This window comes from Phyllostomus hastatus, unplaced genomic scaffold, assembly GCF_019186645.2.
Source record: "Phyllostomus hastatus isolate PE091 unplaced genomic scaffold, TTU_PhHast_1.1 phas_contig_152, whole genome shotgun sequence".
Classification (NCBI taxonomy): Eukaryota; Metazoa; Chordata; class Mammalia; order Chiroptera; family Phyllostomidae; genus Phyllostomus; species Phyllostomus hastatus.
This window is the reverse complement of record NW_025333622.1, coordinates 7,871,689-7,887,908: the sequence shown is the minus strand read 5'-3', so window position 1 is coordinate 7,887,908 and position 16,220 is coordinate 7,871,689. Positions and strand designations below refer to the sequence as shown.

At 34.9% G+C, this 16,220-nt stretch overlaps 1 protein-coding gene across 2 annotated transcripts in view; it reads left to right on the top strand.

Annotated features, from left to right (window-relative positions):
* Positions 1-416: 416 nt before the first annotated feature.
* EPYC (epiphycan) overlaps positions 417-16,220 on the top strand; it is a 41,797-nt gene continuing 25,993 nt past the window's right edge. The window contains exons 1-2 of one of the 2 annotated variants that reach the window (XM_045830592.1): positions 417-453; positions 3,844-4,021. In XM_045830592.1, the coding sequence (XP_045686548.1) occupies positions 422-453; positions 3,844-4,021 (210 nt within the window). In that variant the 5' untranslated portion in view covers positions 417-421. Of the gene's footprint in view, positions 454-1,455; positions 1,544-3,843; positions 4,022-16,220 lie in introns of those variants that run through there. The other variant, XM_045830593.1, reaches the window with a different exon arrangement.

Below are 16,220 nucleotides of genomic sequence, written 5' to 3'. Positions count from 1 at the left end.
GTGCTGCCTTTTTACCTTCACTAGTAGCCCTTAGATGGGCTCAGTAACATCTTGAAACTTGACCTGATTTGGTTTTCTCTTTGTGTCACCTCTGACACTGGATAATTTTACATGAGTGTCAGTTTACCCATTCGTGAATAGTAATTAATCACTCTGATTGAAAATGTGTCAAAAATTAACAATTATAAAATCATCTAACACATAGTGAGGGACATTGCTGCTAAACAGAGCCAGCAAAGGAACTCAGATACATGTCCCTTTTCAGAAGTGTTTCTGAAAGCAGAGCCCCTGTATGACGTGGTGAGATGCCAGGAAGAAGTCCCCAAGACAGCTCCCCTCCTATTTGAGAAGTCTTGGTAGACTTTGTTCTGTACCTAGCATCACAGTTTCTGTTACAGATAAAATTGGTCCCGAGAAAAGAATGCACACTGAGAACAAATCATTTGGAAGCAGGTATGGATGGTGGGGATAAGGACTGAGAGTGCCCTGAACAGAAGGGCAAAGGAGCTTTCGGGAAGAAAAGATGAGCGGGAAGCAGAAAGGAGAGTGAGGGTTTTCACTTGATTAGTTTGCCCAGGACCAAACCTGCTTTCAAAATTTAATACAGTATTCACTTCTGGTTACAGAAGGGATACCTGATGCACAGACACCTAGGTTTATGCACCGCATACTGGAATAGAAAACCCAAGTTTCAGGCTTCTCTGGGATGTTTGCAGTGTGAATGGAAGTGAAGAATGGAAATTTAATCCAAATATATTTTATCTTCATACCTGTAATAAAACTGTTTCACAAATGTCATGTTCCAAGAATCTAAAATAAATCTTATTTTATAAAAGAAAGTTTTTTTTATGTAATTTGATTACTTTGGCTCTGATAGATTAAAGAGAGGAAATGGAGACATTTTCCCCAAAAAACATTCAAATTGTATTTATTTCTGGACATAATTTTTTGGAAAATATTAATGCAAAAAGCTCATTGTTTCATTGCTCTCAAAAGGTCCAAAGCAATAAAAATAATTATATATATATTTTCCTACTTACCCAACATTAAACAGGGAAGGCTTTGCAACATTATCTGAATTTCAGTTAACATTAAGTGAAGAAAGCAACTTAAAACATGCAAAATTTAGGAAATTTAAGTATTTCTGATTAGAATACTTATGAAATATCCATGTATAGTATCACTGCATACATTTTAACTTATTAATCAGTGAATTTATTATAGATGAGATATGTTAAAACCAACTTTTTCATTTAAAAGTTTTAAGGTGACACATTGACAATTTTAACTCCTTTAACATAATTTCAAGAACTTTATAGACAATGCAATTTGGATTCTACTGCACAATTTGAGTGACTATAAAGTAGTTTGAGGTTTTTAAAGGCTGAGAAACATTTCTCAAGGTTAGCTTTTCCAAACAGAAAATTGAGTGTTACACATTCCACCCCCCACGACCAGAACTCACAGTCATTGGTCAGGGGCAAACCCCACTGGCTCTGTGTCCGCAGTCACTCTGTGCCATTTCAGCAAGTCGGAGCCAAAGGTAAGTTTTTACACTTGCTTTCTTCTTGGGTTAGAGACCTTTTTTCTACTATGACAACCTTTAAAAATAATTCAGCTTGCTTTAATATCTCATGGTGAACTTTGATTCAAAGGCTTGGGCTTAGTTTTACTATGTTTACATTTATGTTATTCTTGGAAAATTCAAAACTCTAAATTAGCTTAGGAATTAATAACATACAACAAAGTAGTTAATCTTAATAATCATGACAGGTGCCAGTAAAATTATAATAGTTTCCAAAACATTTCTTAAATGAAGTGCCCTGACAGACCACATTCTTTGCAAGCACAGACAGGCACTATTGACTATTATTGACTGAAATATTATGCAAAAGAAGAAAATGAGATTTCAGGCATTTGAAAAATATACTGAGAATACTAGAATTATGCATTTAGAATGTCTTTTTGAGCTATATATTTTGAAGTTTTATATAAGTATGTATTTTCAAGATATCATGAAATGGAGTCAAGTGGACAACAATTCCAAAATTTCAACAATGATACTACATTAAATACTAATAAAATTACTCAGAAGAAGGAACATAGTATTTTAACTAAACATGATATATGTTCTTCATATTTCTAAGATTCACATAAACTACATTACTGCTGGCAGCTTCAGGGGATATGCCAAATGCAGGTAAACCCTGATATGTAGACATTTATAATCAAATATGGAGTACAAAGAGAAAAAGAACCAGCAAGTGCATTTTTTGAACAATGCAAGTTACTAGAAATATACAAGAAAAATATACATTTATTTAGGTTAGGAGTGGCTACTTTAAATGCTTCCCACTTGAAAGTGGGAGAATGGCTTCTGGAAGATTTGCAAATCATACTATGTTATTAAGTAAGACGTTAGTAATTGCATTAAACAATTCCAAATCTGCAATCCTGCAAAGATCTCTTCAAAGGCAAGTAAAACAGAGGCTTAGTTTATCCAGTGTGAATAACAAATTTATTTGAAGAAAGCATAGAAAGGGATAAAAAGGAGCCCCTTGTACTGCTTCTTATTCTCAGAGGAATTTCATATCCTTCTGCCTAAACCTGCTTCATAAAGACTTCCTTTCAAGTAACTGAAGGTCAGCTTGTCTGCCAGCGCATTCAAGTTTATAAGCAATGTTTACCATGAGTTCTCTTTTATATGTGTGCAAAGACACACACACCATAGGTACTGTTTTTAAACTAAACCCAAGAAGTGTATCCAAAATGCAAAACCTTTATAATTAGACATCTTTGATTTTAAAAGTTTACAAATAATTTGCTCCCTCAATAAATAACCACTGGGTAACATTTCTGATAGGCCCAACTTAAATCTTTGAAATTAAACATGAGAGTTTTTTTATTAGAAATTAAAATGTATTCAAAGGAGTACATATTGAACTACAATAATTAAAATGATAAGACCTTAATTAAATCCCAAAATGCATGGTTATCATGGAAAATAAAGATTGTGCTTATTAAAGTATTACAAAATCAAAGATTTCTTCAGTGCTATATGTGTACAAACCTTCCTCTAAAGGGTCTTGCCAAATAATGCCTGTCACACATGTATTCTATTGATTCTGAGTTTACAACTTAAATAGCTATTAAGAATTGAAATACAACATTGAGGACTGAAGACAAATAACTTTCTGTTTTCTCCATTTAGTTTAGAACAAGTTTTGAAAAATAATGCATGAAATGCTAATGCATGTACAAACTAAATGATCTAGATTTTAACAATACCTAGAGGCAACAAAGAAGTGAAAATAAAAAAGTCTTTGTTATTTTGTCTGTAAAGACCCTAGGCTTAAGTGTACAAGAAACGGTTATGAGTCCTTGTGTATGAGCAACTCTGTCTTGGTTTTCTCAGCAGTAAAACAGTGTAACAGTTACAGCAGTCATCATCCCCATCATCATCATCATCCCTACATTCCAGAGTTGATGAAACAATCTTAGTATCTAGCAATGTAGAAGCTTTTGTGAATAAGTATATCACAATCTTTCTGCATCCCATTTTCCCCATGTTTCTCTATAAAGTAAAATCAACTTCACTGTAATTACCATATCTACTATGAAAACATGAATAGGTTTGTGCATTAATTTGAACATCTGATATCAATAGTCACCAGAAGCTATACAACTTCTTGTATTATGTATTATGTATTATGCTGGTAGTAAAAACTACCAGCTAACGTTTGTCAGTGTTAACATTGATTTATCTATCATTCCTGTTCAGTGTCAACTATTTATAAGTTATCATCAATTAAATATTTATGCATTTTAATATTTTATGACTAGGAGAGTTTGCAAAATGAAAGCATTAGCAAGACTTGTTCTGGGACTTGTCATCTTCGATGCTGCTGTGCCTGCTCCAACTTTAGAGACCATCAGCTATGACTCAGAATCTTATGATGCCGCCTTGGAAGACCTGGATAATCTATACAACTATGAAAACATACCTATTGGTCAAGCTGAGGTACTTTTGAAAGCATTGTATGAGGAATTATTGGGGACTTCCTCTTCAAACTATTTTTATTTATTTATAAATTGAGATATTCTGTCTTAACAATTTCATATGAACCTTTTCTCCAGAACATTCAATCTGTTAGAGATGAACATTGAAACACTCTCGTGCTTTCTTGCAGCTTGCTCTATTTCCTTTATATCTTCTCACAAAATTGGGAGAAAAAAAGTGTTTTTATCAAGTTAGAGGAAAAAGTGGTAGCCAGGAAGGAAAAGTAAAAATAATACATATGCAATGATAAAGAACTTTGGGAAGTTTGTGGTAAAGGAAAATATTGTGAGGTTATAATAAATTAAGAAATAAGAAGAATTTAGGGGGAAAAAAACAGTGGTTTGGGCCATGACCACACTCCAGGAGCAAATGTGCCCTCCTAAAGGACTGCTTCTGTCTCTGCAGTGACACAGGCGTTGGCAAGGTTCCAGCCCACAGCTGATAAATCTGACCAGACAGGTCCTAATTAAATGCTAGGCTTTTTACATAACTAAAGAATACAGCTTAATTTTTCTGAATCAGAAAACAAACAGACCTTGAAATGCTAGAGTATAATTAATGTACAACATTGACAAAAACTAATTAAGGATAATAAAAGGGAAATTGCATCATCTTTACAGGATCATAACATATTTTGTGCAGTGGTTCAAGTGTAACTCTTAGAATAACTGCTTTTGATAACTAGGAAAATGAAACATTCAGACAAAAGTATATATTTAAATTGTATGGAACTGAGATATATCACTATTAAGATATAAATGGGCATGCTTATTGCTTTTGTTGACTTGTGGAATATAAGAATCAGAATTTCACAATACAATGGTTTTCACAAGTCTTCTCTCCTTACCCTATTTTTCTCTCCCTATCTCATTTGTCTTCATTTTCTTGTACCACTCACACCGTCTCTCTGTCTCTGTCCCACTTTTCAGTAAAGTTTTAGGTTTGTCAGTAGATCACTTTTCTTCTGCATATTGGATGTGACTCTATTTTCTAAGGCTTTATTAATATTTACTCTTTGATTCACTTCCCTGTATGACTTTGTTATGTTAAGAAAATTTCTGTTGAGAATTTATAGTCAATAACTAATCTTGCTGACTATGATCTTTATATCTTCAACTTAATGCATTAATATAGAGTATAAGAAGAAAACTTTCTAGGCTTAACTTGCCTACTCTGCTCCTTTTTTCCATCTTTCATAAATTTATTTAAAAATCAGTACATATCTGTAACTGTCTAGCAAATTAAATATTTTAATGTAAACTTATCTATCACTTATCCAAAAACTATTTAAAACCAAAGAGGTTTGGTGAGTACCATAGGTGAATCTTCTATTTTGAGCTGGGCTGGAGAGTGGATTCAGGGGCTGCATATTCCCTTCAGAAGACCAAATGTACAATAGATGAAATACTGCTTGAAACCAAGGTTGCCTTAGGCAGAATTGTGACGTCAGTGAGCTTTATCTGCAGACTCCTTTAAAGCGTTCCTTGCATCAGGATGCCTTTTGCTGTTCAGGAAGCCCTAGACACTCTTAAGAGATTTTGAAACTCTTCCTGTCACAAAAAATTTAAGCTAATAAATATATCTATATAATGGTAATTTAGTATACAACCTTTCCTCGGGGTTCTTTTATTCTGTAGTAACAACCTTCCTTCAAGATGCCAAATATGTGGCATTATACCCTTACATACACCAGCCCTTTCGCCATGCAAACATCCCTGATTTTCACACAGGCCTAACTAAACTCAGAATTCTAACAACTGAGGGCTCCAGAGAGCCACTGATTGTCCTTGTGGTTGATGAAATATATAATCATCCCTGATTTAAAATTTTTTGTGGTAAAGTCACATTATAAAATATGTGGAATCTAATGAACAAATTGAACTAACAAGCAAAATAGAGACAGACTCATAGGTGGAGAACAGGATGACAGCTAAGGCGGAGAGGGTAGGGGTGGAGAGATTGAGCAAAAAGGAAGGAAGACTCATGGACAACAGTGTGGTGATTGCAGGGAGGGAGGGGGCATAAGAGGTAATAGAAAAAAAGGGGGCTAAATGGTAATAGAAAAAAAAAAATAAAAAAAGAAAAAATGCCACATGAATTTAAGATGTTAATAAAAGAAAACCAATTTATAGATGATATATGGATATACATATATATATATATATATGGCTATGATAACATAACACATTTGAAGACATAAACTATATATAATTTTTAAAAATACAAGGTTTGTCCAATAGCAGAAATCAATCAACCCATTCAGCCATCACCTATAAAAAAATTCTAAAAACAATATGATAAATAAGATGACATGAGGAACAAAATTCCAAAGAACTTTAGCTTAGATATTTATAAATTATCAATAGAAATTGCTTTACAGATAAAAAACTGATATATATCTGTATATATATAAATGCATATATAATTTACATATATAATTATAATTTATATATATAAAATTCCTCACGGGAAGATAAGAAATAAAGCCAATAGACCCAGTCATGTAAATGGATTCTATAATATAGTTACTCATGACACTGATTTCTTGAATGCAGTCTTGGAAGTTCATATTCTGTTTACTCCTGGTAAAATTATTTATCTAACCTTTAAAATTAAGGGTAGTTGTTCCACAAGTTTTTGATCCTATGTGACACTTTTTGAATGAACATTGGTAATACACCCATATTGGATACAGTTGATAAAAAGATTGATGGTAAATAAAGCACATGGAAAATGGTGGGATCAGATTCTTCATTTTTTGTCCTCAATGCCAAGACTATGGTTCTGCCTATAGAAAAGACAATTTATATTCTAAAATTGTAAATGTATGAGATAACCAAACAATGCTTTCAAATGCCAGTTTCTTTCTGATGCATTCTAACACTTGACGTCTTGGGCCAATAAAATAGACCTTTTGGTCTAGGCTTTGAATTGTTAACCATTAAGGCTTTTGACTTATATGATAGGCAGAATTCTAAGATGTCCCCTAAGTGGCCCATTCCCTGGTGTACCCATGCCTTCTATAATTCTTGACATCATGAATTTATTTGGATATTACTCTTGCAATTAGGTTCTGCTTTATAATTTAGGAGATTATCTTGGTCAGCCTGGCCTACACTCATGAGTCCTTTAAATCAGTATCTTGAAGTTAAGGACAAAATTCAAAGCATGAGAGAAATTCAGTTCAAGAGAAACTATTGCTGGCTGTGAATATAGATGCACCCACATAGCAAGGAATGCAGAAGTCTCCAGATGTTGGTGGAAGCTGATAGCCAGCAAGCTTAAAGGACCTCAGGCCTACAGATACAAGAAACCCCAAGCTCCACATGTTACAGACCCAGCCACCACCTTAATTTTGACCTTGTGAGACCTTGAAAAGAGAGCCCAGTCAGGCCAGCACTGGGTTTCTGACCCACAGAAACTGTGAGTTAAAAAATGAGCATAGTTTTAAAGTGCCCAGTTTATGGAATTTATTATTTAGCAATAGAAAACTAATTAAATATGTAATAAATAAACATTTTTTTTCTGAAAACCAAACTTGAATTTACTGCTGTGAGGCTTGCATTTGTGAGTCCAGTGGTTTATCTGCTCAATGAGCTAAACCATCCCTTGAACCTCAGGTTTAGAATCTCCATAGAGCTTTACTGATTTTCACTAGTGGTGGTACACTTTATTACCTCTTCAGTGGTTGGAAAAGGGTCATGAAAACACTTCTTTTTTTGAAAACCGTGTGCAGTAATAGTATTCCAGACTGATGACATGTGATTGCTGATAACCTAGAATACCCAGGACCTGCTGAGTTCTATGTCAGGAACATATTTGAGGCCCAGCAATTCTATCATAATGCTTTATACTACCCAATGGGTACCTTTGTTCATGTGACATAAAAATGTTGCAATTTTTACTGAGCTTTTATTTTATTTTAATGATATGAATAGGATGTGATTATAAGCTATAAGACTCAATATAGATTTTTTGCTTCCTGATGAATAACAGTTAACCCTGATTGAGCACTTGTTATGTGTCAGATGCTGCTCTAGGCATTTTGCATGTATTATCTCCTGTATTTCTCGCAACAAAACTATGAAGTGCTGTTGTTATTCCCAATGAATAGATGAAGATATTGAGACAAAGAGCAGGTTAGTAACTTGATTAAGATTGCACAGGTATGTAATCATTGTGATGTTATCTTCTCACATCAGGAAATAAACTTAAGCAGGTTAGTAAACTATTTTATTACCTCCCTCCATTTTCTACCATTTCCAAACTGTCCTTTTGACTTGGTACTGGTTTTAACTCCAGCACTCCTAAAAGAGAAAGAAAACCATTCTTTTATAGGTAAATAATGTAAGATAGAAGTAACCTTTATAGACAACTGACTGTTACCTAATTACCATAAAAAAGGATAACTTAATATTCATTACTTCAAAGAATAATTGTAAATAGGCATTCTCCAACATATATCTAAGTTATAGGCAATAGCATAAATATATATTATTTTATTATACTTATATATATAATAGCATATATAAAAGCTGAGGTGAAAGTAGGCTTATGGTTGTGAGTACATGAGACACAGTTTATTCTTGTATTATTATTTATTAATTATTATATTATTTTCCATACTCATCCCTGGAAACCAAATTTTGCCCCATCCTGTGTATATCACATACCTGGTTGCTGAGGAAGGATCCAGAGGAACATTTTGCTATTATCCTTAAAGAGTTCATCAGAAAACTACATAGCTTAAAATTTAATGTTCTTCGAGTGGCTCATAGATTGTGTTTTTGACCAAGGTAGGTATTTGGTGCTTCCATTGTCATGGTACAGTTTGGTGGTTATTGATTGCTCATTTCTCATTGGTTGCTTGAGAAAAACATTATCCCTGCCCATTAATAATTTCTTTACTCAGAAAAGTTCTCAATGACTCTGCTGAAGGAATTAAACTTCTATTCCCCCATAAAATGTCCTTGACTCCATTAAGACAATTAGACTTCTGCTGACTTGCTATATCACTTTAGTCTTATCTAATTACTTTTCCTTAATTGCACATGCAACGTCTTTGAATCTTTGAGAAACATCAGGAATGTTACACTACAGAGTCCATAAAGCATATTTGACTGTGTTTGCTGTAGGGGGGTGAGGAGGGCATTTTCAATGACAGTACACAATGCCCTTCATGAGGATGTGGAAAACGGTTTTCTCTCAGCCCTCAGTGTCACAGTAGGCTACAACTTTTACGCAATTTTTCTTTTTATTTTTTGTGTTCTACATCTGGTAACTCAGTGTGGTTGTCATTTTGCTCAGAACCCTGGAGCTTAATTTTCACCTCATTCTTCCCTTTTCATGTTACTTCCCTCAACTTTCTTCTCTTGTGACCTTCATCTCCTCAGATAAATGTTTGAAGTAGGTATGGAATGAGATAGGATATGCATTCATAAATAAACACAGCTAATAAAAAGCATTAGTAATAATTGACTAATAGGAAATTTCTTGAATGAGGTTTGCTTTCTTTTCTATAACTCACTATTGATTTTAAAATTAAGGCCATTTTTTTCTTTCATAGGGAGAACTAATAGATGGATTGATTAAAACCATCCTTATAAAGAAAACTTCCATTGAGATAAATAAATTCAGCTTTAAAAACAGCACTAATAGGAGAAGAAGCTACAGGCTTCATCAAATGAATTAAAATTAAATTTAGTGGAGTTGTAGAAATAGGAGAGAACTCAGTGATGGCAGCTGTGTCAATTAACCATTGAGCAAGGATTTCCTTTCTCTTGTCATCAGGATGACACGGTGCCGGGCAAAATTATTTCGTGATATGTGTTGATGCCCTGTAACATCTGAAATTTCTTAAGTAGAATCCAACTAATTTTGGATGACTTATAGTAGTTAATATCTAGTTTAGATGATGATATAGAAGAAAGATATTAAAATTAGGTTATCTAAATATAATAAATTGGTATAGAACTTTTTAATGCTATTGGATGGCTTGTTTAAAACATTATGCATGTATTTTCTGAAAAAAAAGGCTAAATTAGTACTATTCTACTATTTATTTTTCTTTTTATACTTAGAATGATGCTTCACTTTGGACAATTTATACAATATGTTTCAAAGGTTTAAACATATGGTTTGCATACAAAACATCTCAAATTAGAGGAAGTAACTTGTTCAAATTACTTGTTAAAGTTTCAGTCAACCTGTATTAGATATTATTTTCAGGATATAGTAGGGAAAAAGCAGTGTTTGTCTTCATTTGTATTCACTGAAGATGCTGTGGAGGGCAGGAGGGAAGAATGGTGCTGGCGAGCTTTCAGTATGGCTGTCTGATTGACTTTCCATATGCTTAAAGTCAGCGGTGAACCATTCAATTCTTAGTTTAAGCTATTTGAAAACCTTAAAAAAAGTGAAGGACCAAAACTATACAATTTTGTAAGATCAGCAGGAAAAAAATAAAAGAATTCTGATAGTATTTGCCAGTGATTTTTGTGTTTGTATTTCTATTATAATTATTTATGAGACCACAAACCTAAGTTAATTCTCTTAACTATCCCTTAAAATAAGACATGATCATTATTATTACTCTTACTATTCTATGAGAAACTGAGGATCAGAATTTTGCCCAAGGTTATTCAACTACTAAGTTTCAGAGTAAAATTTAAACCAGATTCTGTTAATGCCAAACAGAGAGATTTTGGCACTGAAAGCCTCCATTATTTTTCTTCTTCTTCTCTTTAATCTTTAATTTTTGTTTGCTGTGTCCAATATTAAGGTTTCTTTTCTTTGAAATTAAGTAATTTGATTATTAAGAATCAGAAAAAACAAGAATTTTCAAGTGATTACAATGAACATAATATCTAAGCAACTCTCTTAGCTGTCAAAGTATTTAAGGGAGAGGGAGGTAAGGTGATCCTTCTGAACTGAAAGCTGCTTTGTCAGAAATGTGGGGATTGAACAATCTTTGCCAAACACATTTCGTCCTCATCCATTTTCAAGATAAAATAGAAAATGAGATACAGCTTTCATTGCCAGTGTTCATGCTCACATTTTTTGGATAATTAATATGATCACTTAAATCAACTTGAGCACTAGACTTAGGTTTAAAACAGAATTCCATTGGGCTTAACATATTTACATGCCAGTGTGTGAACCCATAAGGACATTTTTTAGTAACCCCGGCTCAAAGACTTGTAATATGTTTGGGAACCAATCATTGACATAATGGTAACAACACAGAATAGCTTCACGATTATCGACTAGTGGGACAATTTGGGAGAAGGATGAGTTTAAAATTCTGTTTTGTTGAACAAAAAACTTACTCTATGCTACAGTGAGCATTCAGAGTAAAAAACATTCTGCATTTCCAATGCTTTAAAAAAAGAGAGACAGATTTATAATTTAAATATTATCTGCTGAAGGACTGCACTTGCTGATTAGGAATTTACTGGCACAGGGGGGCTCCTAAACTAAGTAAATAAATAGGCAAGAACAGTTTCTTCCCAGTCTGGCTTGGCCTGTGCACTTGAACCTTTAACACATACACTGCGAAGATGGTGAAAGAAACCACCGGCTTTGAGTGTTGCTCATGTATGCAGTCATTCCACCATTCTGTACGTGGAAGGTGGTTTTTCACACTGTTGAGTGAAATGAGCTTTGGAGTCAGACTCCCTTTGTATGAGTCCTAAGTCCCTCACAGAAACTGTGGCCTCGGACAGTAGCACAATCCCTCTGAGCTTCAGCTTCCTACTTACAAGATACCTAGTGAAAATTAAATAAGAAACTTGTTAACTGTTTAACTTATAGCCTGGTACATAGCAAATGTTTAATAAATGTTATCTTTACTCTCAATCACTTATTCAGTCACTAGCCACGGAAGTGTATCCACTGGTGACCAGGAAGTCTTCGAGGAAGGGATGGGGTTTGAGCTGTAGTGAAGGCTGACTCAGTTGGGCATGGGTTCACTCTAGACGCACTTACTAATCTTTTGCTGAGAGCCAGGAACAGGGCTGGTGAATTAGATCAAGTCCCTCCTTGTTAGTCAGTAGTGCCCAGTTTAGTCATCTTATAAACACACTATTTCAATGCAATGGAGGAAGTTAAAACAAGATAAATATAAACAAGATCTGTAGTTATCTATTGGGACATAAGGTTTCTATGTCCCAAAATACATACATACATACATATGCTGAGAAATTATGTCCCTAAATCTGTCATCAGTCACAGTCCTGACAGCAAATCTGAGATACAAATTATTTAACTTATGTTTGTTTATCCACCACCTTTTCTGAACAATATTTAAGGCTCCTTACATGAGCCTTAAAGCTCCTTACATATGAATAAATGCTACACTGTGTACAAAAATAGACATATAAATGTATAAAATAAATATAAATATATAGAGATAAAATATCAATTTATAATAATATCTCACTATATAAAATATGTGATATAGAGTACATTGTATTATATTCTCCATATTACACCTTATATTATTTATTATTTGTTATGCTACATTATGCTATGAAAATATAAATTAAGAAAGTGAAGCAAGATAGAAATAAGAATTGGGAACATAATATAAAACCAAGAGTCAGGTACATATATGAAAGTGCACCTACTTTGTATTATGATACACACATACGTAAATAATATTAAAGGTTTTATAGGCAACATGCTAGGTTTTAAGGGACCCAACACATGCTTCTCCTATACCCTACGTAACTTCAGAGTCATTTGAGAGACAGAAATGGAACTCAGACAAATGAGTTCAAAATACCCTCCTTATTACTTAGAAAATCTAGATCAAAATGTATGACTTAGGTGTGAAGCAATAATGACCTTGCTAATACAAAACCCCCAAAATAGACTAGGTCATCCAAGTACCCAAGGTCAATCAACCACAGGCCTCAAAACAGGGCTTGAGTTAGCAAATCTCTAACTCAAGTGCGTGTATGGAGGGGCAAAAGAGAATGTGTGCCCTCAACAGGCAGACAATTCCCCCCAAAGGAAAGATGAACCACCCAGGCCTGGTTTCTTCTTCCACATACCAATCACCCTAGTCATTCTTGCTCCCCAGCAAAGGTAAGTAAAGGAGCCAACAGAGGATGAACCCACCCTCCAGGAGGGTGGTTTCTCAGGCCATTAGGCTTAACCTCAGTATACGTTCAGTATAGCTCTCACCTTCAAGAGAGAAAATCAGCCTGTTTATTGGACAGTTATGCCTGCACCTTGCTGAGACCCACCCCCATGCCAACCGCTACTCTATGATATCCTCTGGCAATCTGTAGATTTGACCCTGGGAGGCTCTGAAATGGATCTGAGAGCATCAGTGAATGTGTCTCAAAGGCCTCTCTCTACCTGGGATTGACATTTCACTCTCAGCTCCATGTGCTAACTGAAATTACATCAAACCACATTATCTAATGACAGAGCTTATGAGACATCCTGTGATAAAAATTAAAAGCTAAGTAACTATACTTCAACAATATAATTCTAGAAATACAAGGATGACACATTTATATACACCTCCCTTACTTCCATGAAATGTTTGAGGAAAAATAGAAGACTACAGATGAACATTTTTGCAAGTTAAAGTCTAAACTTGTTTAAATCTAAAGAGATTGCAGTACAAATTCAGGATTGCTCACCTTGTGATTTAAAAGCCCAAAGAATATGTGGTCCAAAACACCCCTCCCCATTTCCTTTGCTTTGTCTCACCTAGAAGGATTCTTAGTGCCTGGTTCAAGCTGGATTCTTTCAATAACTGCAGCCTGAGTGGACTTTTCCAGATACAGATGTACTCCCTTCAGAGGCACATAAATTGTTATTACCTCATTCCCAAGTCTCCTGTGACCTTGATATTTAAAGAGAATGAAGCATTAATTGCACACATATTATCATCACAACATTGACCCTAACCCCCATCAAATTTAAAGAACAAGTTAATTCTGAGTCCCTAAAGTAGTTATTCTAGGTAAAAGTATAGTCCCAAAACCAGTACCGAGTGCTGCCGGAGACCCAAGAAGAGACTTGGTGGTAACTGAGAAGTCAGAAGATGGAAGAAATCTTGGTATAGTTTCGTCCAGATGTTGGTCAGCTTATGTTCATTGTTTTTAGTCTGCGATCTTTGAGCTGAAACACAATTTGGAGGAATTTCCCACCAGGAGTTAAATGATGGCGCTGCTTTACCATCATTAGAGGAATTCTTCTCCAAATATGGTCCTGAGCTGGCAGCATCTGCATCACCTGGGAATTTGTCAGGAAAATGCAAATTCTCAGACCCCACTCCAGACCTAATGAATCAGAAACTCTAGATAAGGGCCCAGCAATCGGGGATGTAAGATACCCTCTAGTTCACAGTGATGCACTGAGGATACCAGCAACACTGGATTAAGACACCACGTGGCTTTTATTTTAGGGCAGCTTTTGGGATACTCCTGTTTTCTTGCATAGTTTTTAAACATGCTATGGTGGCAGGCCCAGACACCAGGTCTATTTGAAGCTTCTTTCTGTCTTTTTTTTTTTCTGCATACCCAAAACCTTTAAATTCTATTTTTCTGCAACCCTGGGTTTCTGGCACCTAATGGTGCATTTAGTTTGTGTGTGTCAGGTGACAGACTCTCTTAGGAGCAAGAATTTTCACCCAGGGTGGAGGGTTCTCCAGCCTAGAAGCTGTGTACCCCACTGGCTTCTACCCCTGCTTCCTGCTATGGAATTTACAAAATTTACCTCCCAGGGAGTTTCCCCTTTTCTCCATGTTTTTTGTTCTGTTTTGTTTTGTTTTTTTCAGCTGAACAATCAACCTCAGCAGATTCCTGAACTGACACTGCTGTTGATGTTTCTGAAGCCTGTGGCCCTTGGGAACCTAATGACAAATGATCCTTCTACCATATTCCTGCCAAGACTTAACCTTTCAGAGTTCCAGGACTTAATTGGCATTTCTGTCTCCAACATCCTAGTCTGCCGAATAAGTTATCCCTCTAGTGTGTTGGTTCTCAATCAACTTTGACAGTATATTTGAATCACTTGTAGAGTTTTTAAAATCCTAATGCCTGGGCCACACCGAATATTGAAATCAAAATCCCTGGGGGGGACAGGGATGCAGATTTAGTATTTGACTTCTCTTAGCTTTTCTTTCAGTGTGAGTCATTTACTATTTTTGTTTAACCGGTTTGATGTGCTTTTCCCTTTGGTCCCTTTACTTCTCTAGAACTCTGTGCTGAATGAGTGCCTTCTCTTTTCTTTCTGGCCCAGACTATTGTTTCTCTAACACAGTCCTCTATATTTTGTCTTGTGGCATCATCCATAGAGACAGATAAAAATAAATCAGCAAATTACAAATTTGCCAAAATAACATTGTTCAAGAAGATTTTAAAAGTTTTCATATAACTGACTTGGATAATCTCCTGTCACACTAATTTCCAACCCAGGATTGGATTTGACCTGTTGCTGTCCTGACTAGCCCTCCGGTAATATGCCTAATTTTCACTGGATCTTTCTTCATTCTCCAGATTTCTTATTCTAACACTCTTGAGGTAATTTACAGTAAACCTGCCTAGAGTTTGCTAGGAACAGTGAGGTTTATGCTGTGTTTGTTAAGGTGTACACACACAGGCATTGAAATCATTCAAGGATTTTTGCTTAGTAATGTTGTTACCCATCAGATTGTATAATATGAGATGCAGATGGTGGGGCCCTAAAGGGCAATCGCAATGATGTTACACCAATCTCTCTGCTCACATTCAGTGTGGTCTTTAAAGACATAAACGGTATGTAAGCAAATATAATTACTCACATGTAATACATATGAGGAAAACAAAGAAAATATATCTAAAAGATATTGCAGCTGGATCAAATACTTTTATAAGTGTGTTCTCTTTAGAGTTATCAAAACTCTGATTAAAGACATAAATATGAAAGATGAAATAAAATCCAGGATATTTAAGAAAAATATTCTCTACTATAACTGTATGGACTCTACAATATATATAGAATGGAAATTTAAGGGGATCAATATGTTTTGGTGTTGAGAGAAAAAAAGGAAGATCATAGACAATCAACTACTATTCAGCAGCCTTCTCCTATTTGCAGGGTGATTTCTGTCATGCTAACGACTCAAAACAAATGATGGGAAACAAATTTAAAGATTTTGACC